Here is a 21867-nt window from a genome sequence, read left to right as displayed (position 1 = left end):
ATATCAAAGAAGATACTAAAAGCTTTTTTAAGTATATAAAGGGTAAAATAAGTTAAGGGTAGATATAGGACCAATAGAAAATGACACTGGGGATATTGTAATGAGAGACAAAGAGACGGGCACTGAATGTGTATTTTGCATCAGTCTTCACAGTGGAAGGCATCTGCAGTATACTGATATTCAAGAATTTTAGGGAAGTAGAGTATGTGCCGTGAGAATTATGACTGAGAAGGTGTTCAGGAGGTTTGAGGGTGGATAAATCTAATGGAATGTGTAGCTGGAGAGATTGCGGAGGCATTAACAATGATCTTTCAAGAATCGATAGATTCTGGCATTGTACCAGATGACTGGAAAATTGCAAATGTTACTCCACTATTTAGAAAGGGTGGGAGGCAGCAGAAAGGAAACTATAGACATGTTAGCCTGATATCAGTGGGTGGGAAGTTGTTGGAATTGATTGTTAGGGTTGAGACTATGGAGTACCTGGAGGCACATGACAAGATAGGCCAAAGCCAGCATGGTTTCCTGAAAGGAAAATCCTGCCTGACTAACCTACTGCAATTCTTTGAGGAAATTACAAGCAGGGTAGACAAAGGAGATGCAGTAGATGTGGTGTTCTTGGATTTTCAGAAGGCCTTTGACAAGGTGCTGCACATGAGTCTGCTTAGCAACATAAGAGCCCATGGAATTACAGGGAAGTTACTGCATGGGTGGAGCATTGGCTGATCGGCAGAAAACAGAGACTGGGAATAAAGGGATCCTATTCTGGCTGCCGCTTATCAGTGGAGCTCCACTGGGGTCGGTGTTGGGACCGCTGCTTTTTACGATGTACGTCAATGATTTGGACTATGGGATTAATGGATTTGTGGCTAAATTTGCTGATGATACAAAGTTAGGTGGAGGAGCAGGTAGTGTTGAGGAAACAGGGAGCCTGCAGAGAGACTTGGATAGTTTTGTAGAATGGGCAAAGAAGTGGCAAATGAAATACAATGTTGGAAAGTGTATGGTCATGCACTTTGGGGAAGAAATAAATAGGCAGACTATTATTTAGGTGGGCAGAGATGCAAAGGGACTTGGGAGTGCTTGTGCAGCATACCCTAAAGGTTAACCTCCAGGTTGAGTTGGTGGTGCACAAGGCGAATGCAAGAGCAGGGATGTGATGTTGAGGCTCTATAAGGCACTCGTGAGACCACACTTGGAGTATTGTGTGCAGTTTAGAAAGGATATACTGACATTGGAGAGGATCCAGAGAAGATTCACGAGAATGATTCCAGGAATGAAAGGGTTACTGTATGAGGAACATCTGGCAGTTCCTGGGCTGTGATCCCTGGAGTTCAGGAGAATGGGGGGGGGGGGGGTCGGGTCTCATAGAAACATTCCGAATGTTAAAAGGCCTGAACAGATTAGATATAGCAAAGTTATTTCCCATGGTAGGGGATCCTAGGACATGAGGGCACGACTTCAGGATTGAAGGACGTCCATTTAGAACAGAGATGCGGAGAAATTACTTAGAGGGTGGTAAATCTGTGGAATTTGTTGCCACGAGTGGCTGTGGAGGCTAAGTCATTGGGTGCATTTAAGGCAGAGATAGCTAGGTTCTTGATTAGCCAGGGCATCAGAATCAAGTTTATTATCACCGGCATGTGATGTGAAATTTGTTAACTTAGTAGCAGCAGTTCAGTGCAAACATAATATAGAAGAAAAAAAAATAAGTAAATCTTATTCACTATACTTTATACAGTTATACTTGTATTGAATAGATTAAAAATCATGCAATAAACAGAAATACTATGTATTTTTAAAAAGTGAGGTAGTGTCCAAGGGTTCAATGTCCATTTAGGAATCAGATGGCAGAGGGGAAGGAGCTCTTCCTGAATTGCTGAGTGTGTGCCTTCAGGCTTCTGTACCTCCTACCTGATGGTAACAGTGAGAAAAGGGCATGCTCTGGGTGCTGGAGGTCCTTAATAAAGGACGCTGCCTTTCTGAGACACCGCTCCTTGAAGATGTCCTGCAAAGGGTATGGGGAGAAGGTAGGGAAGTGGGGATGACTGGAAGAATTGGATCAGCCCATGATTGAATGGCAGAGCAGACTCAATAGGCTGAATGGCCTACTTATGCTCCTATATCTTATGGTCTTATGGATAATCTCTGAAACATTGATAATCGCTGGGGACACCGGTCTTGTAAAGACACTGCACAGCAGAAGACCATGGCAAACCACTTCCGTAGAAAATTTTGCCAAGAACAATCATGATCAAGACCATGATCACCTAGGTCACTATCTATACTCTATTATACTTCCCTTCTTTCTCCTACACTGGCAAGAAATAAAGTCCTAACCTATTCAACCTATCCCTGTAACTCAGGTCCTCAAATCCCAGCAGCATCCTTGTAAGTTTTCTCAGTACTCTTTCAAGAATTCAAAGCAAATTTATTATTGAAGTACATTCTGATGTACTTACGTTTGCTCCTGAGAACTGCAGAACTGTTTCCAGTGACCAGTCTCTCTCCCCCACCCCCCCACCAAACGCTTAGTTGTTGCTTATCAGCCTTGCTTGCTTTCTTGCCGTTCATTACAATACTGCGACAGTATGGATACCATGTAGTGATCTTTTATATTATCCAACTTGTGTACAGAATTGACTTGGGGACATCTGTAAAGGAGGAACTGTTCATTACTCTGGATGGCCAGTATGTGAAAGTGGGGGCAGGGTGGAAAAACCTTTAAACACAAGAAATTCTGCAGATGCTGGAAATCCAAAGCAACACACACAAAACAGTGGAGGAACTTAGCAGGCCTGACAGCATCTATGGAAAAGAGTAAACAGTTGATGTTTTGCACTGAGACCCTTCACCGGGACTGAGAAGGAAGGGGAAGATGCCTGAATAAAAAAGGTGGGGGGAGGGGAAAGAAGCTGGCTGGTAGGTGAAACCAGGTCGGTGGAAAAGTCAAGGGCTGGGGAAGAAAGGACCTGATGGGAGAGGAGAATAGACAATATGCGAAAGGGAAGGAGGAGGGGACCCAGAGGGAAGTAATAGACAGGTGAGAAGAAGTGGAAGGTCAGAGTGGGGAATAGAGGAAGGGGATCGTTGGAGTTTGTTCACTGGAAGGAGAAATCAATATTCAGACCATCAGGTTGGAGGCTACCCAGACAGAATATAAGGTGTTGCTCCTCCACCCTGAGGTTAGCCTCATCTTGGCATAAGAGGGGGCCATGGATGGACGTGTTGGAACGGGAATGAGAATGGCTATTAAAATGTTTGGCCACCGAGAAGTCGAATGGGATAGGAGGTGCTTGACAAAGCGCTCCCCAATTTACAACAGGAGGGGCCACATTGAGAGCACTGGATACAATAGGACCCCAGCAGCTGCACAGGTGAAGTGTTGCCTCACCTAGAAAGGGGGGAGGGGTGGTCTGAATGGAGGTGAGGGGGGATGTGAAAGGCCAGGTGTGGCACTTTGGCCACTTTCAGGGATAAGTGCCAGGAGGGAGATTAGTGGGGAGGGACGAGTGGACAAAGGGAATCATGGAGGAATGAAGGTAAAGATATGTTTAGTGGTAGAGTCCCTTTGGAAATGGCACAAGTTGTGGAGGATAATTATCAGAAAGCAGTTTTTCAGCCCATTGAGTCCTGCTAGCTCCTCTGTTAGTCATCCCATTACCTTCTATTTTCCTGTGACTCTGCAAGTAACACTAAAGTACAGTGACCAATTAACCTACCAGCTCATCTTTGAGATATAAAATGAAGCCAAAACACTTGAAGAAAGCCATAGAGTCATAGAAAGAATTGCAAACTCTGTACTGTTGGTACCGGAGATTGGTCTAGCATCTACAGTTTTTTTTTGTTTACAGACTAGTTACCTTGTATTACCAGTACATTTCTAGTCACTGCCCGTTAAGTAGTAACAGTAGCAGCTGGGTTTAGGGTGGTGAAATGTAGAAGAGAAAGTTATTGGAGTTATAATGAAAATAATCTGGCTTTGTTTCTCCTTTTATCCTGCTAAAGAGGTATGGGTAAATAAGGTTTTATGTGGGCCTGTTGATACCAGAAGCATGGTGTCACTTTCCCTAGCACGTTTTCAGAGTGTGTTGGATATTGATGCAAATGATGCATTTCACTCTATATTTTGATGTACATGTGACGAATAAAGTTAATCTTTATAACGTCCTTATTATTGGTCTCCCTCCATAATGTGTGTATATTTGGTGAGCTACTTAATGTGCTTTTGAAGGCAGAGAAGTTAGGTAGTTTGCATGTGGTCATAAAATAAAATTTCCCTCGTCTACTGTGTCCAGTTGTCCTGATGCGGCCTCCTGTACACTGACGAGAACCAATGTTCCCTCTAAGGTGTGCACGTGCACACATCCTAGCATACTAGCATACAAAAGGTTGTCACCCTCTACCTAGTTGGCACTTCAAGTGTATTTCACAATCATACACAATCACACTTCCTTCTCTGGTTTCTGACGTGGACAGTGTTTACAACGTAGAGTTTTCAATGATTTGTCTGCAGATTTTAGAACTGGCTTATTTATGCTGTTTTTATTGAAGAAATTATTGATGTCCTATGTGGAATTCCAAAGCAGCAAAGGGCGTGAAGTTCAGAAGAACTGCTAGTTCATTCAAAGCAGAATGTCTTAGTGAAACAGTAGAAACTGTTACACTGTAAGCTCATGAGGTCAGGAATGTGCAGCTATCAGAAATATTTATGTACAAAACAGAAACTGGTGTTACCTGTGTGTATTGTCATGATGCAAAAGTTGCTGGCGAATTTGCGAAGTGGAGTGATATTTGGAAACTTGACTTTTTAAGGCATCATTTATCAAGGAAATCATATAGATGGTGTGCAAAAGCTCCGGCGAGAATATCTTTCATTGCCTGCTACCTATGTTTTGTGAGAGTGCAGATGAACGAGAGTGAAAATGATCAACCCCAGAGGACATCAAAGTTCTTATTGAGAGTTAAAATAGGTACTTCTGTACACTCAGTTGGACATGTGGGAAAGTATGTGAGAAATAAAACTCATTGGTGTGTATTATTTTATTTCTTTTAAACAAGTTAGTAGTTTATTATCTTTAGAATGGCTTCAGATTTACTTCCACTTAAAATTTCAGTGTGCACATATCACTGGGCAAAAAGTTGCACGGCACAAAGATTTTTGCACACACTAGTCATTATAAATTAGAGGGAACATTGGTGAGACCCCATCATAAATGACGGGACCACTTCATCGAGCACTTCCAGTCCACCCACCAGAAGCTAAATCCCTGGTGGCCAAACATTTTAGTTCCAATTCCCACTCGACAGGTCGGTACATGTCCTCCTCTTGTGCCAAGGTGAGGCCACCCTCAGGGTGGAGGAGCAATAGCTTATATTTTGTCTGGGTGGCCTCCAACCTGATGGCATGAATAAAAATTTCTCCTGGTTAAAACACGATTTCCCTCCCCCTCCTCTCTTCTTCTATTCTCCATTCTGGCCTCTTGCCTCTTCTCACCCGCCCATCAGCTCCCCCAGGTCCCCTCGTCTCCTAAGATCCACTCTTCTCTCCTGTCAGCTTCTTTCTTCAACCCTTTACCTTTCCCACCCACCTGGCTTAGCTATCATCTTCTAGCTAGCCTCTTTCCTCACCCCACTCACTTTTTTTTAATGTTCTGGCATCTTCTCCCGTACTCTCCTGTCCTGATGAAGGGTCTCAGCCCAAAACACTGACTATATATTTCTCACCACAGATGCTGCCAGACTTACTGAGCTCCTCCAGCACTTTGTATTGATTATAATTTCTGTCAGACCTCACCTCAGCAAACACACTGTCTGCCTCTGCTTATCTGCTGTCTACAAACTTGAGCTAGCCATCAATTCTTTTGGCCACATTTCACACTGAGTTTCTGTCTGGTATTGGCTCTTGCTTTAAACTTTTTTCTCTTGTTCTCGAATCACTTCATAGTTTCCTCTTGATGCCTCTTTACCTTGCACAGTTATAGACAATAAGACACATGAGCAGAATTAGGGTGATTGGCCCATCGAGACCATTGTGCCAACTGAATGAAGGTTTGTCACAGAAGATATTTGGTTATTTGGCCGTGGTGTGGTATCTGTGGTCTCCAAGGGAGAATCATCTAGACTAATCTCACTTTCTGGCTCTGTCTAGAACCTAGATCAGGGGTCCCCAACCTTTTTTGTATCGCGGACCAGTTTAATATTGACAATATTCTTGCGGACCGGCCGACCGGGGTGGGTGTTCAAGTAGGGTTAAACTCACCTCAACATGTCTTTTACGGTTAGGGTTGCCAACTTTCTCACTCCCAAATAAGGGACAGAAGTAGCAGTCAAATCCCGGGACACTTTACCCTGGGAAAGACTACCATGACCATGAAGCTTTGAGCAGGTACCTGTGTACGCATGCGTGATGTGCGCATGCGCGTACGTGCTGATTTTTCCCCCCACAAGTTGGTTTTGCCTTCATCTTCCCGACTATACTGTACATATGTTATTCCTACTTTATATAGGCTGTGTATTTATCATATCATTCCTGCTCTTACTATATGTTAGTGTTATTTATTTTCAGTTTTATATGTTATTTGGTATGATTTGTTAAGTTATTTTTTGGGTCTGGGAACACTTAAAAATTTTTCCCATATAAATTAATGGTAATTTCTTCTTCGCTTCACGCCATTTCAGCAGGAAAGGTTTCATAGGAATGCTCTACCTTAGCTGGGGAAATATGGGAGAATGGCAGTCCCGTATAGGACAAACCAATTTAGCCCAATATACAGGATGTCCCAGCAAGTACGGGACAGTTGGCAACTCTATGTTCAAGTTCAACAGTGTGTGACAGGGAACGAGGAAAGGTGCAGCTGACTCATATCGTTTCCTCACGGCCTGGTAGCACGTGCTCTGCGGCCTGGTGGTTGGGGACCCTTGACCTAGGTAATGATGTCAGTTGCACCTGTAAGGATGACACTATCTTTGAACTCGGTTAATTGGTCATTGTAAATTGTCCCATGATTAGGCTTGGGTTAAATCAGTGGGTTGTTGTGAGGCATGGCTCGAAGGGCCGGAAGGACCTTTTTCTGTGCTGCATCTCCATAAGTGAATAAATATATGGTATCTATAGTGTGTGCTTGTGTATGCTTTTCTGTTTTCATCTGTGTGCGAGCGCGTATCTGTCTACAGACAAGGCATGCGTATGTGCACGCACACACAGATAAAAACGCACGCACACTCACTCCCAAATGTAAATGCTCTACCACCAGTAGTTTTGTCTTAAGGTGTCTAATCACAAGATTCTGGAACAACCTCCTCATTTCCCCTGACTCCTTTGAGGCTCCTTACCCCAGTTCCAAGTTCTGCAGTGCAAACTTCTGTTTTTAATATAGTTCTGAAGTTCTTCAGAATGTTTGCTAGTTTGAAAAATGCAAGTATTTTGTTTGTCAGAATCGGGTTTATTATCACTGGCATGTGTCTTGAAATTTGTTAACTTAGCCGCAGTACAATGCAATGTACTGTAAGTATTGCCAGCTATAAAATGTAAATATTTGTTTTAGACTGTGGTGTTTTTATTGGGTGGCAGGGTCGAGACTCGACTCTACCAAAGGAGGTGTTAAGCGCTTCTTCCCTACGCTAGCCTGAGCAAGGTGTAGCAGCTGCTTAAAGCCCCCAGATCAGGGTCACATGTGGCCATGGGAGAGGTGGTGGATGGTTGTACCTCCTGTTTACGCAACCACTGACACCAGGCAGAGTATTGATAATGGTGGGGGGGGGGGGTCACCCATCTTGTAAAGACACTGCCCAAAAGAAGGCAATGGCAAATCACTTTTGTAGAAAAATTTGCCTAGAACAATCATGGTCAAAGGATCACGATGGCACATGTCATACAACACTGCACATAACGATGGTGGTTGTATTTATGGATGGCTGGTAAACAGTTGGGGTGTATGCTTCACTCTGTATTTTGAGGCTGATATGCTAATTGGCTAAATTGTACCTCAAGTGTAGGTGAGAGGTAGAGTATGAGGAGGATTAATGAGAGTTGGGAGACAATAATATGGTTGGGATAGACTCGGTGGGCTGAAGGGCCTGTTTCTCGCTCTCTGACAAATCTATACTCTTTTCTCTTTCCTTCCCCATCCAGCGCAATCTAGAAGAAAATGCTGAGCTAATTGACGGAATAACAAGTTTTGAAGATTCTGTGCGTAAATGTGAGTGCAAGTCAAGCTCCTTAGATTTTATTCTGATAAATGGGAAGAGGGAGTGGGACTGTGCACGGGAGGCAAACTGGCTGATATTGTAATACATCCCAGATACCACTAGAATTTAAAACCTCCGTACTTTGATCTCTCTCTCTTTCTCTCGATGGTGGGGCCGAGTTTGCTGCTGATGCTTGTGTCGGAGGATTTAGGTTGGGAGGGAGGGGAGCAACACGGCGGACTTTAACATTGCTAACAGTGAGTTGTTTTCTGTCTTTTTAATCTCCCCTTTCACTGTGTGACACCTCTGTCCCCTGATTAGGGGGGAGGGAGGGAGAGAGCCTGTGGCATGCCGAATTTGTCGAGGTGAACGATTAATTTTTTGTCATACTGCAGATTATGGTCTCTCTTTGGGGGTTTTACTATTACTTGCTTGGTGAGTGGTGGGTGCTGCTGCATTTTACTGAAATAAGTGGAGGGGGAGGTTGATGCTTTGCAGCTGCTTTTGCATGAGGAGGGTATGTGGGGGGGGCTTTGGGGTTCCGATGTCTTTACTGTCACTCATTCTTTGGAATAGTCTTCTGTTTTTCTTGGATGCCTGCAAAGAACAAGAATTTAGGTTGCATAATGTATACATTCTGATATTAAATGGAACCATTTGAAACCAGTAAACTGCCTGTGTTATCGAGGATATTGTGAAACAACATATCTATGCAAGTGTGAAAAAACAGCAGCAGACATTTGTATGGCTCCTTTAAGATCCCAATGTCCTTCACAGGAGCTTAACTCTTTATTGAAGAATTGTGATCCACAGTTATCACTGGACTTGATTACTTAGGAAGTCACTATTTTTAATTGATGTCTGCTTTTTCAATACTAAAAATTGACTTAGAGTATTTTGGCCAAATGGTGCAAGTTGAATCATCAGCAGCTCAACATCAGTAAGACAAAGGAGATGGTGATGGATTTTGGGAGTAATTGAACCCTGGTCATGATTGTTAGTGTTGTAAAGTGTTATGGTAACTGCTACACCATAATGCTGCCCTGTTTTACAGCCCAGTGAAGACCTCCTGAACTGTAGGCACTGATATGATGTAGGGAACATGGAGTAGTAAGCTATCACAAATTCCAATATAATTATCGCCAGATCTATTTTAATGATGAACAAAGATTACTCTGAGCTTCGATGCCTCGAGCTGTAGTAGTGTAAAGACAATGCTTGCATAGTGTCCTTTCTGAAGTTTTCAACTCCTAATTTGTGAACTGGTGGCACAAATTAGTACAAAGAGGTATGATTTAGTGGCCATTACAGAGATGTGCTTGCAGGGTGCGGAGGATTGGGAATTAAATATCCAAGGGTATCAGGTAATACGGAAGGATAGGCAGGAAAGTAAGGGAAGTGTGGTAGCGCTCTTTATTGAGGATGAGATCAGGGCAGTAGTGAGAGCCAATGTAAGATCTAAGGAGCAGAATGTTGAATCCATCTGGATAGAGATTAGGAATAGTAAAGGGGGGTAAAAACCACTGGTGGGGGTTGTCTATCGACCATCGAATAATAACATTACAGGCAATAAACAGAAATATCTGAGGCATGTAAGAATGGAACAGCGGTTATCATGGGGGATTTCAACTTTCACATAGATTGGGTGAATCAAGTTGGTCGAGGTAGTCTTGAGGAGGACTTTATAAAATGAATTTATGATGGCTTTCTTGAATAGCATGTTGCTGAACCTACAAGGGAATGTACTATCTTAGATCTGGTACTGTGCAATCAGACAGGTAAAATTAATGATCTTGTAGTTAGGGATCTTCTTGGAAAGAGTGGTCATAGTATGACTGAATTTCTCATACAAATGGAGGGTGCATACAAAGTCGCCAGGAGTAGTGGGAAACTGAAAGATTAGGAAAACGTAAAAAAACATCCAAGTACCACTAAGTAAGCAATAAAGAAAAGTAAGCTAGATTATGGAAAATAAACTAGCTCAAAATATAAAAATGGATAGTAAAAGTTTCTGTAATTATATAAAGCAGAAAAGGGTGGCTAAAGTGAATGTAGGTTCCTTGGGGGACGAGAAAGGGGAATTGATATTGGGTAATGAGGAAATGGCCGAGGCTTCAAATGACTATTTTGCATCTGTCTTCACGGTGCAGGACACATCTAACATGCCAAAGAGAGATGTTATAGATGCGATGGGAGGTGAGGACCTTGATACAATAGCTATCACTAAAGAGGTAGTGCTGAGCAAACTTGTGGGCCTGAAGATAGGCAAGTCCCCTGGTCCTGATGGAATGTATCCCAGGGTACTGAAAGAAATGGCAGAAGTTATAGAGGCTTTGGTGATGATTTACCCAAATTCTCTGGACTCTAGGCAGGTCCCGGCAGATTGGAAGACGGCAAATGTCACACCACTGTTCAAAACAGGATGTAGGCAAAAGGCAGGTAACTATAGGCCAGTTAGTTTAATATCTGTAGTTGGGAAAATGCTTGAAGCTACCATAAAGAGGGAAATAGCGAGGCATCTGGAAAGAAATGGATCCATCAGGCAGACGCAGCATGGATTCAGCAAAGGCAGGTCCTGTTCTTTGAGGATATAATGAGCACAGTGGATAGAGGGGAACAGATGGATGTTATTTATTTGGATTTCCAGAAGGTGTTCGATAAGGTGCCACACAGAAGACTTATCGATAAGATAAGGATGCATGGAGTTGAGGATGATGCATTAACATGGATAGATGATTGGTTAACTAATGGAAAGCAGAGAGTTGGGCTACATGGGTTCAGGTTGGCAATCAGTGGTGAGTGATGTGCCGCAGGGGTCGGTGCTGGGCCTGCAACTGTTCACAATATACATCAATGATCCGGAAGAGGGGACAGTGTAGTGTATCTTGTTTGCCGATGATACTAAATTGATTGGAAAGTCTGCAGAGGGATATAGATAGGTTAAGTGAATGGGCATGGGTCTGGCAGATCGAGTACAATGTTGGTAAATGCAAAGTCATCAACTTTGGAAGGAAAAATGAAAGAGAAGATTATTTAAATTGTAAAAAAAATGCTGTATGCTGCTGTGCAGAGGGACTTAGGAGTGCTTGTGTATGAATCACAAAAGATTGGTTTGCAGGTACAGCAGGCTATCAAGAAGGCAAATGGATGAATTTAAGAGCAGAGAGGTTATGTTGCAACTGTACAGGGTACTGGTGAGACCACACCTGGAGTACTGCGTGCAGTTCTGGTCTCCTTACTTGTGGAAGGATATACTGGCTTTGGAGGCGGTGCTGAGGAGGTTCACCTGGTTAATTCCAGAGATGAGGGGGTAGACTATGAGGAGAGATTGAGTGGCCTGGGACTGTACTCACTGGAATTCAGAAGAATGAGAGCAGACCTTATAGAAACATACAAAATTATGAAAGGAATAGATAAGATAGAGGCAGGAAAATTGTTTCCCTTGGTGGGTGAGACTAGAACTAGGGGACATAGCCTCAAGATTTAGGACAGAGATAAGGAGGAACTGTTTTTCCCAGAGAGTGGTGAGTCTGGAGTTCTCTGCCCAAGCAGTGGAGGCACTACCTCAGTAAATATATTTAAGACAAGGTTGGATAGATTTTTGCATAATAGCAGAATTAGGGATTTTGAAGAAAAAGCAGGTAGGTGGAGATGAGTCCATGACCAAGTAAGTGATGATCTCATTGAACAGCGAAGCAGGGTCAACAGGCCAGATGGCCTACTCCTGCTCCTATTTCTTATGTTCTAATTCAATATGAGCTACATATATTGCTTTATCCCACTTCCATTAATACACAAATGTAAAGATACTTTTATAAATAAGTAATTTATGTTTGGAGGTTGTTGAATAAAAATTCAATCTGTTGCTGACTATACTGTACAGGATCTAGGGTGCCTAACACTGCAAAACAAATTCTAGAATTCTGATTAGCTCAGAGAAGTGAATAATTTAAGGAAGACAAACAGTCTACAAATACTGCTGGGCTAAATTTAACAGAATACATTTAAAGTTCCTAAGCACTGGATAATCTGTCTGTTTATTGAGATACAACGCATAATAATAGGCCCTCCCAGCCTTCCGAGCCAAGCTGCCCAACAACCCCCAGTTTAACCCTAGCCTAATCACAGGACAATTTACAATGACCTATTCAATAACCTGCCAACCAGTACATCTTTGGAAACTGGAGCACTCAGAGAAAAGCCGTGTGGTCATGGGAAGAAGGTACAAAATCCTTACAGACAGCAGTGGGGAAATGTCTAAAACATAGTGTTAGCAGCCCAGAATTAAGTTTGTACCCTATTTAATTCCTTCAGTCTGAGAGTTATTGTACAGAGTTACTGGAGTTTAGAAGACTGGGGGTGGGGGGGGGGTGGAAATCTCAGGAAACCTATTGAATATTGAAAGAGTGAATGCGGAGAAGGTGTTTCCAATTGTGGGGAAGCCTAGGATCTCAGACTACAAGGACATCCCTGTAGAACAGAGATGTGTAGGAATTTCTTTAGCCAGAGGGCAGTGAACCTGGAGAATTCATTCCCACATATGGCTATAGAGGCCAGGTTATTGGGTATTTTTAAAGAGGAAGTTGATAGGTTGTTCATTTGTCAGGGCATCAGAGGTTATGGGAAGAAGGAAGGAGAGTTGGGTTTGAGAGGGATAATAAATCAACCAATATTGAGTGGCACAGCTAAATGGCCTAATTCTACTCCTGTGTCTTGTGACCCCAAGAGAGGAAAATATGGCTGTGTCCTCTGCCCATTCTCAGCATCTGCTTTGTTAAAAGGGAGCCCTTGCCTTGTCTAATTTGATGAATTGGTGATTCCAATGCTCTGTATACTTGGCTCAATGCCCTCTGGTTCAGATTTAACAGCAATCTGCATTATCCAAATAATCACTTTGCTACCAGTTTCTTGGTAACTAGGAGGTGCCACGAATGCTCGTCAGTTTTGTGTAACACAGACAAAATGCTGGAGGAACTCAATAGGTCAGGCAGCACCTATGAAGAAGGAATAATCAGGCAGGTACTTTGGGCCCAGACTTTCCATTAGTTCTGTGTACTCGATCTTTTTTTGTTGTGAACCCTCTGTCAGTTGGGGTCGACCACAGATGTTGTGTCCTAGTTCTTCAGATATACAAGCCTGGGTAGTACAATATGGAGAGCAGGCTGTTGCCCATGTAGCCAGCTCCCCCTCTTCACGTGTCTGATGAGCCCAAAGGAATGGCAGAGACCAATGCAGTTTGGCACCAGCAGCAACATAGGAGTTGCCAGTCGGCACTGAACTCAATGTAGGGTCTCTAGCTCCAAATTTTTCCCTTGGTGTTTACTCCTGAAGCCTTCCCCATGAGCGGGTATAGCTGCAAGGCAGCGGAGGTTTGAGATCAGAGCAGCATAGAAGTGTGGTGGTTAGCACAGCGCTTCACAGTACAGGCGACCCAGATTCAATCCTCACCGCTGCCTGCAAGGAGTTTGAATGTTCTCCACGTGACCGCGTGGATTTCCTCTGGTCACTCCGGTTTCCTCCCACAGTCCCAATATGTCCTGGTTGGTAGGTTAATTGGTCATTGTAAATTGTCCCGTGACTGGACCAAGATGAAATCAGGGCATCGTTAGGCGGTGTGGCTCAAAGGGCCTGAAGGGACTATTCTGCACTGTGTCGCTAAGTAAATAAAAATAAAGACAGGATAACGTTGCTCTCGCCCACGAGCTCTGCAGTGCACCTTGAAAGCACCTGGATCGTGGAGGATAATTATACAGTTTTTCTTAAAATTAAAGTGTGGCAAAAGAAGCGGATATCATCTGTAGCGATAAATGATTTTGTATTAAGTTGTTACATAAAGGAAACATGGCCAAAATAACTGATGTTCCAATGTACTTCCTCTAGGACAAGGGTAGCCAAACTAGGGTCCACGGACCTATCAATGAATTGTAGAGATCTATGGCAGAATAAAAGTTGGGAAGCCCTGTACTAAGACTTAAGTAATCTGCCTAGGATGAAACTGTCCTGTCAGAGATATGCCCTAACGTATTGGAATTCTTTCCGCAGTTATCTGTCACGTGGTTGGAATCACATATCAAACAATAGATAAGTGGCTGCTGGCTGAAATGTTAGGAGACCTGACAGGTAAGAATCAATGCAGACTTGGGGGGGTTGGGACGTAAACTGTCGTAACCCCAGCAGGTACAGTACTTTGCGTCTATTTCTAGGATCCCCAAGACTTTTGCACAATATCATATTCAGGAACAGCTTCTTCCCCTCTGCCATCAGATTTCTAAATGGACATTGAACACATGAACACTAATTCTCTATTTCTATTTTTTCACTTTTCTATATTTATCACATATTGCATTGTACTGCAGCCACAAAATCAACACATTTCACAACATATATCGGTGATATTAACCTGATACTGATTTTGCGCGTTACGGTATTTGCCAACATGGAGCAGAGTGAGTTTGTATACCTGGTGGTTTACAATGGATGTTGGGAATGGCCAGAGTGGAACACCGGGAGAGGATTGTGGGACAGGTGGCAGAGAAGGAGTACCAGGGGCAGGGGGTACAGATACCTCCAGCACTGAGACACTAAGCAAGGTCATTTGGTTCCAAACAATTGGTTTATTGATCATTACAGAACGTCTCTCAGGTGCTTCCCACTCCCTTCCCTCCACTGTGCTACAAAAGTCTTAACGCCCTACCTATATATGTGCCCAAGACTTTTGCACTGTACTGTAAGTTCTTTAGCACTAAATTTAAATATAAAGCAATATACTACAAATGTATCAGAACCGTCTCCATTTTTATTCCTCCCCTCAAAGTTTCAATCTAACATGATGTCCTGAATTAATTTATTCTTTCTAAGGAGCCCAGGATTGTGGACTGCTCATTCCTGTTCTACTCCTTGTGGTCTTTCAGTGCTCCTGAATCACTTTCCCACATCTTAACAGCTAGAGCGAAGAAATTTTAAGGCTGTCTTCCAAGGTGATTCTGTGTTTTCTGGAAGACAAAAGGAAACAGTCTTTTTTCCCTCCCAGTTACTCTCGACTGACTCCTTGCTATTGATTCCATTTACCTTTCTCAGAGTGAGGAGGGAGCTGTGCTCTGCCTTTCCACGAAACCACATCCACAGGATGAATTTTTAGGAACTGTTTAACATGGGACAGTCCTTTCATCTTAGTCGGATTGTACTTGTTCGCTTCAATTTTTTGCATGATTTGTGTTTTATTTGTTTCTCTTGTGTATTGGGTGTTAGTCTTTTATTTTTATTTTTATTTTTTTCCCCCTTTAATTGGGTTCTTTCTTGTTTGTGGCTACCTGTGAGCAAGCAAATCTTAAGGTGGTATAACTTATATGTTCTTTGATAGTAAATGTACTTTGAATCTTTGAATATCTTCCCTTCCATCCAGGTGAGGCTGTTGGTTTGAGAACATAGAGCATTAAAGCATAGTACAGACCCTTCAGCCCACAATGTTGGGCCAACCGATTTACAACTGTAAGATGTAGGAGCAAAATTAGGCCATTCAGCTCATTGAATCTGCTCCACTATTCCATCATGGTTGATCCATTTCCCTCTCAGTCCCAATCTCCCTTCTCCCCTTCATGCCCTGACTAATCGGAATCTATCGACTTCTGCCTTAAAGGTGTGGCAACAAATTACACAGATTCACCACCCTCTAGATGGAAATTCCTCATTTCTGTTCTAAGTAGACATCTCTTTATTCAGAGACTGTGGCCTGTGGTCTTAGACTCCCCCACTATAGGATATATCCTTTCTACATCCATTCTATCATGGCCTTTCAACACTCAATAGGTTTCAATGAGATCCTTCTCATTCTTCAGAATTCCAGTGAATACAGGCCCAGAGTCATCAAGCACTCTGCATATGATAAGCCTTTTAATCCCAAAATAATTTTCTTTGAACTCCCTCCAATGTCAGCACATCCTTTCTTAGATAAGGAACCCAAAACTGCTCACAATACTCTGAGGCTTCACCAGTACTTTATAAAGTCTCAACATTACGTCCCTGCTTTTATATTCTAGTCAAGACTATTCCAAAATAAATCTAGCCCTTCCCTCCTGTATATTAATTTGGCCTGTTATAATAATGTTGAGCTGTATAATAGTTTACTCCCAGATTTCCATTTAAGAACCCAGGTTACTGTATTCCTGTTGACCTGCTGTTACAGCTTACATTGTTCACACCAGAATTAGCCCATAGAGTGTGCTCCGCCATTCCATCATGGCTGGTTTATGTGCCCTCTCCTGACATCAGAGTGTAACCCTTGATGCTCTAATTATCCTCCGCTTTAAATTTACCCAAAGACCCCAGCCGTCTGTTTCAATGAATTCCACAGATTCAACCCCCTCTCCCAATCACCAATGGCTCAAGAAATTCCTCCTCGTCTCTGTTCTAAATGGACATCTACGAGTACATGTTCTACGAGTCTGTGGTGGTCAGTGCTATCATGTTTGCTGTTGTGTGCTGGGGCAGCAGGCTGAGGGTGGCAGAAACCAACAGGGTCAACAAACTCATTCGTAAGGCCAGTGATGTTGTGGGGATGGAACTGGACTCTCTGACAGTGGTGTCTGAAAAGAGGATGCCGTCTAAGTTGCATGGCATCTTGGTTAATGTCTCCCATCCACTACATAATGTACTGGGTGGGCACAGGAGTACATTCAGCCAGAGACTCATTCCACCGAGATGCAGCACAAAGCGTCATTGGAAGTCATTCCTGCCTGTGGCCATCAAACTTTACAACTCCTCCCTTGGAGGGTCAGACACCCTGAGCCAATAGGCTGGTCCTGGACTTATTTCATAATTTACTGGCATAATTTACATATTACTATTTAACTATTTATGGTTCTATTACTATTTATTATTTATGATGCAACTGTAACGAAAACCAATTTCCCCTGGGATTAATAAAGTATGACTATGACTATTTTTCTATTCTGAAGCTATGCCCTCTGGTCCTAGACTCTACTGCTATTGGAATCACCCTCTCCACTTCCACTCTATCTCAGAATCAGTTAGGTCTGATATCATTGGCTTATGTTGTGAAATTTGTTGTTATGTGGCAGTAGTACAAAGCAATACATAATAAAAACTAAATTACAGTAAGTATTTGTAAATGTATATTGAGGGTGAATGTGTAGTGCAATGAGGGAGGGGAAAAACGTAGTGAGGTAGTGTTCATGGGTTCAATGTCCATTTAGAAATAGGATGGCAGAGGGAAAAGAAGCTGTTCCTGAATTGCTGACAGTGTGTCTTCAGGCTTCTGTACTTCCTGATGGTAGCAATGGGAAGAGGGCATGTGTAACACTCACAACACGCTGGAGGAACTCAGCAGGTCGGGCAGCATCCGTGGAAACGATCGGTCGACGTTTTGGGCCCATGTCCTGGGTGATAGGGTTGAATCACTCCTTGAAGATGTCCTCAATGCTGGGGAGGCTAGTGTCCATAATGAAGATGACAGTTTACAGTTTTCTGCTGCTTATTTCAATCCCCTACCCTGCTCTCCCCACCCCCCATACTATCCTCCTTTATATTCTTGGCTAACTTACCTTCGTACCTCATCTTTTCTCCCCATATTGCCTTTTCAGTTATCTTCTGTTGCTCGTTAAAAGTTTCCCAATCCTCTGGCTTTCCGCTCATCTTTGCTATGTTATACCACTTCTCTTTTATTTTTATACTGTCCTTGACTTCCCTCGTCAGCCACGGTCACCCCTTACTCCCCTTAGAATCTTTCTTCCTCTTTGGAATGAACTGATCCTGCACCTTCTGTATTATTCCCAGAAATACCTGCCATTGTTGTTCCACTGTCATCCCTGCTAGGGTATCTTCCCAGTCAACTTTGGCCAGCTCCTCCCTCATGTGTCCGTAGTCCCCTTTGTTCAACTGTAATACTGACACTTCTGATTTTCCCTTCTCCCATATCGGACCGCAAAGCACTCCAGCGTGTGGTGAAAACTGCCCAGCGGATTATCGGCACCCAATTGCCTATCATTGAGAACATCTACCATAAACACTGCCTGGGCAAAGCGAAAAGCATTATCAAGGACGAGGAATTCTGCAGATGCTGGAAATTCAAGCAACACACATCAAAGTTGCTGGTGAACGCAGCAGGCCAGGCAGCATCTCACCCTAACCATGGACTTTTTACTCTCCTCCCATCCGGTAGGCGCTACAGGAGCCTCCGCTCCCACACCAGCAGGCACAGGAAGAGCTTCTTCCCTGAGGCTGTGACCCTGCTGAACCTCACATCACAGCGCTAAGCAGTATTGCATCCATATTGTACTGTCTCAGTACTTTTATATTTGTGTGCTGTAGCACTTACTTTTTATTCGCAGTTATTGTGTAAATAACATTATTCTTTGCATTTCTGGTCAAATGCTAACTGCATTTCATTGGCTTTGTATCTGTACTCGGCACAATGACAATAAAGTTGAATCTAATCTAATCTAATCTAATGAAGCACTTGGACTTTTAGAGTACAGACTCCCTGTTCAATGTAGCAATTTGGAGTGGGGGTATTTTTCCTTTTGCCAAGCTCTTCAGGCAGAGCTTATCCACAACCCAACCTGAAATCATCTGAACTCAACACAGATAACGCCATTAATTCCCAGACTTCGTAATGGTGATCCACCATCCTGCAGTTATATAATACAAAGTCTTCCGGTGCTATTTTAATAACTGATATCAAGATCTCAAGTAACACACACACAAAGCAGTCAACGTTTTGGGCCGAGACTCTTCAGCAGGATTCCTCTCCACAGATGCTGGCTGACCTGCTGACTTCTCCAGCACTTTGTGTTCCTATGGATTTACAACACCTGCAGAACCTCTTGTGGTCAGGATGTCAACATCTGTCTGTACTTGGGTCTCCACTAGCTAGTAGACATTTAAGAGACCATTTAGAGCTCTTTGCTGGGGACCTTTGTTGAGCCCCTCCCCTGGGTCATGGCTGTGTCAATGAGGAGTGAATCCTCATCATTAGTACAGCATCGTTGTACATTTCAGGAGAGTGAAACCAGAGGTCCATGACCAAGTCCTCAGAGGATCAGAGGTGGAGAGGGTCACAGCTTTAAGTTCCTGAATGTTACTATTTCAGAGAACCTGTCCTGGACCTAGCACAAAATTGCAATTGCAAAGAAAGCACGACAGTGCCTCTACTTCCTTAGAAGTATTCGGAGATTCAGCATGACATCCAAAACTTTGACAAACTTCTATAGATGTGCCATGGAGAGTATATCGAAAGGCTGCATCACAGCCTGGTATAGAAACTGTCTTTGAATGGAAAATCCTTCAAAAGGTAGTGGATTTGGCCCAGCACATCACGGGTAAAGCCCTCCCAACTGTCGAGCATATCTACATAAAGTGCTGTTGCAGGAAAGCAGCATCCATCATCAGAGATCGCCACCACCCAGGCCGTGCTCTCTTCTCACTGCTGCCATCAGGAAGAAGGTACAAGAGTTTCAGGACTCTTGTACCTTCATCACCAGGTTCAAGAACAGTTACTGCTTTTCAACCATCAGGCTCTTGAGCAAAAGGAAATGTCTTCACTCACTTGCCCCATCATTGAAATGTTTCCACAACCAATGATCTCACTTTAAGGACTCTTTATCTTGTGTTCTGGTTATTTATTGCTATTTGTGTATATTTGTAGTTTGTTGTCTTCTGCCCTTTGGTTAATTTTTCATTGATCCTGTTATAGTTTGCTATTCTATAGATTGCTGAGTATGCCCACAAGAAAATTAGTCTCATGGTTGTATATGGTGACACATATACTTTGATAATAACTGAAATTTTAGTATGGATTGGAAAGAGAGCCCCAGACTTCATCATGAATAATCAGTGGTCCGTTTACAAGCTTCGTAATCTCTTTGAATATCTTCTTCAGATTCCCAGTTGCAAGCTTGGATGAGCAAGTATGGGTGGACAGAGTCAGAACCTGATAAAATCTTCATTTGCAACCAAGAAGAAAGTATCAAACCTAAAAATATTGTGGAGAAGATAGATTTTGACAGTGAGTAAAACGTGGCCCACATTAAGGTGGCCGATAGTCTTTTAAAGGTGCATGTATTTTTTTTTTCCAAGTTCTAATTTGTAAACATGACGTTGGTGTGTGCTATTCTTTGCTTTACAGGTGTGGCAAGTATCATGGCTTCATCACAGTGATATCCCGAAGTTCCTCAGTTTTGTTTTCAGACCAAATAATACTTTCTATAATACATTATTGACAATAAAGTTGAAATCATTTACATTGTCTGCTTGGAATAAATTGTCAACTAAAGGTGTCCAGTGGTATGGAATATTCAGTTGTGTCTCCCGAATGACTTACTGTGTTTATTGATTTGTTCTTGAAACACTATTTCTAGCCTCTTGCATCTCTCTCTCTCTCTCCCTCCCTCCCCCTCCCCTCCCCCTCACACAAAAAGGATTAACCACAAGCAAGAGAAAATCTGCAGATGCTGGAAATCTAAGTACAAACAAGAGAAAAATCACCCATTTTAATTTCACTTTCCATTCTGACATGTTCATCCTTGGGTCTCCTGTACTGTTGTGATGAGGCCACACTCAGGTTGGAGGAGCAACACCTTGTATTCCACCAGGTTTGCCTCCAACCTGATGGCATGAACATTGATTTCTCAAACTTCCAGTGATGCCCCTCCCCTCTTCTCTATCCCCATTCCCCTCTCTCAGCTTGCCTGCCCATCACCTCCCTCTGGTGTTCCTCCCCCTTTACTTTCTTCCATTGCCTCTGTCCTCTCCTATTAGATTCCCCCTTCTCCAGCCCTGTATCTCATTCACCAGTCAACTTCCCAAAGTCTTTACTTCTCCCCTCCCAGTTTCACCCATCACCTTGTTTCTACCTCCCCTCCCCCACCCTCTTATTCTGACACGTCTTTTTCCTCCTGCGGAAGGGTCTCAGGCCAGACAGTCAACTTCACTCTTTCCCATAGATGCTTCCTGGCCCGTTAAGTTCCTCAACAATTTTAACCATCTCCTCTAACCTTCAAACACATTACTTTGGTGGGGGTTGGGGAGGAAAGTAGTGATGGTCTAGCTTGATGCTTAACTAGGCAACGCTGCCATGGAGGGTCTTGAGTCCGGCTGCAAAAAGAGGAGGGTTGTGCATGGGGCTAGCAACCCCATCCTGTGAAAGCCCAGAGCTACAGAAGCTCCAAAGTCACTTCCTCTCCCGGGGATAAAATCTTTGAAAATGGGCTCCACCTGGGGACTGTTTGAAAGACAGGCTTGGTGCAGAGGAATCAAGTGAGCTGCTATGGGCAGCCTATACCCCAGTTGGGGCGGTGGGCTTAACTAACTGATCTCACAGCATTCATTCACGGGGATGAAGGAACGGGGCTTGTTTTGCTGTTGTGTTCTGCGTTCTGTTTAACATTGTGGTGGGTATGTGATGTTGGTACCAGAATGTGTAGAGACACTTGTAGCCTGCCCCCAGCACATCCTTACATTGTGTTGGTTGTTAACACAAACAATGCATTTCACTGTATAAATCTAAGTGCTGGAACTCTTCACAACGACACTGTGAGCAGTTGTATTCAACTGAGGAAGCTACCTGACGACTGCATTCTCAAGGTGAATTGCCAGCTTCATTATGGGAAATGACAGCCACTACGGGAATTAATTTTATGACTTCCAGTAGATATTAAGTAC

General features: G+C 43.2%; 1 protein-coding gene across 1 annotated transcript in view; it reads left to right on the top strand.

Annotated features, from left to right (window-relative positions):
• Window positions 1-20447, top strand: part of eif3k (eukaryotic translation initiation factor 3, subunit K) — a 45676-nt gene extending 25229 nt beyond the window's left edge. Inside the window, exons 5-8 of the mRNA XM_072274460.1 lie at window positions 8135-8201; window positions 14233-14310; window positions 20087-20212; window positions 20333-20447. Of these exons, the coding sequence (XP_072130561.1) occupies window positions 8135-8201; window positions 14233-14310; window positions 20087-20212; window positions 20333-20364 (303 nt within the window). The 3' untranslated portion in view covers window positions 20365-20447. The remainder of the gene's footprint in view (window positions 1-8134; window positions 8202-14232; window positions 14311-20086; window positions 20213-20332) is intronic.
• Window positions 20448-21867: the final 1420 nt, after the last annotated feature.

This window comes from Mobula birostris, chromosome 12 (genome assembly GCF_030028105.1).
Source record: "Mobula birostris isolate sMobBir1 chromosome 12, sMobBir1.hap1, whole genome shotgun sequence".
NCBI lineage: Eukaryota > Metazoa > Chordata > Chondrichthyes > Myliobatiformes > Myliobatidae > Mobula > Mobula birostris.
Note: the sequence above shows the minus strand (reverse complement) of the source record. Positions and strands in the feature narration are given on the sequence as shown.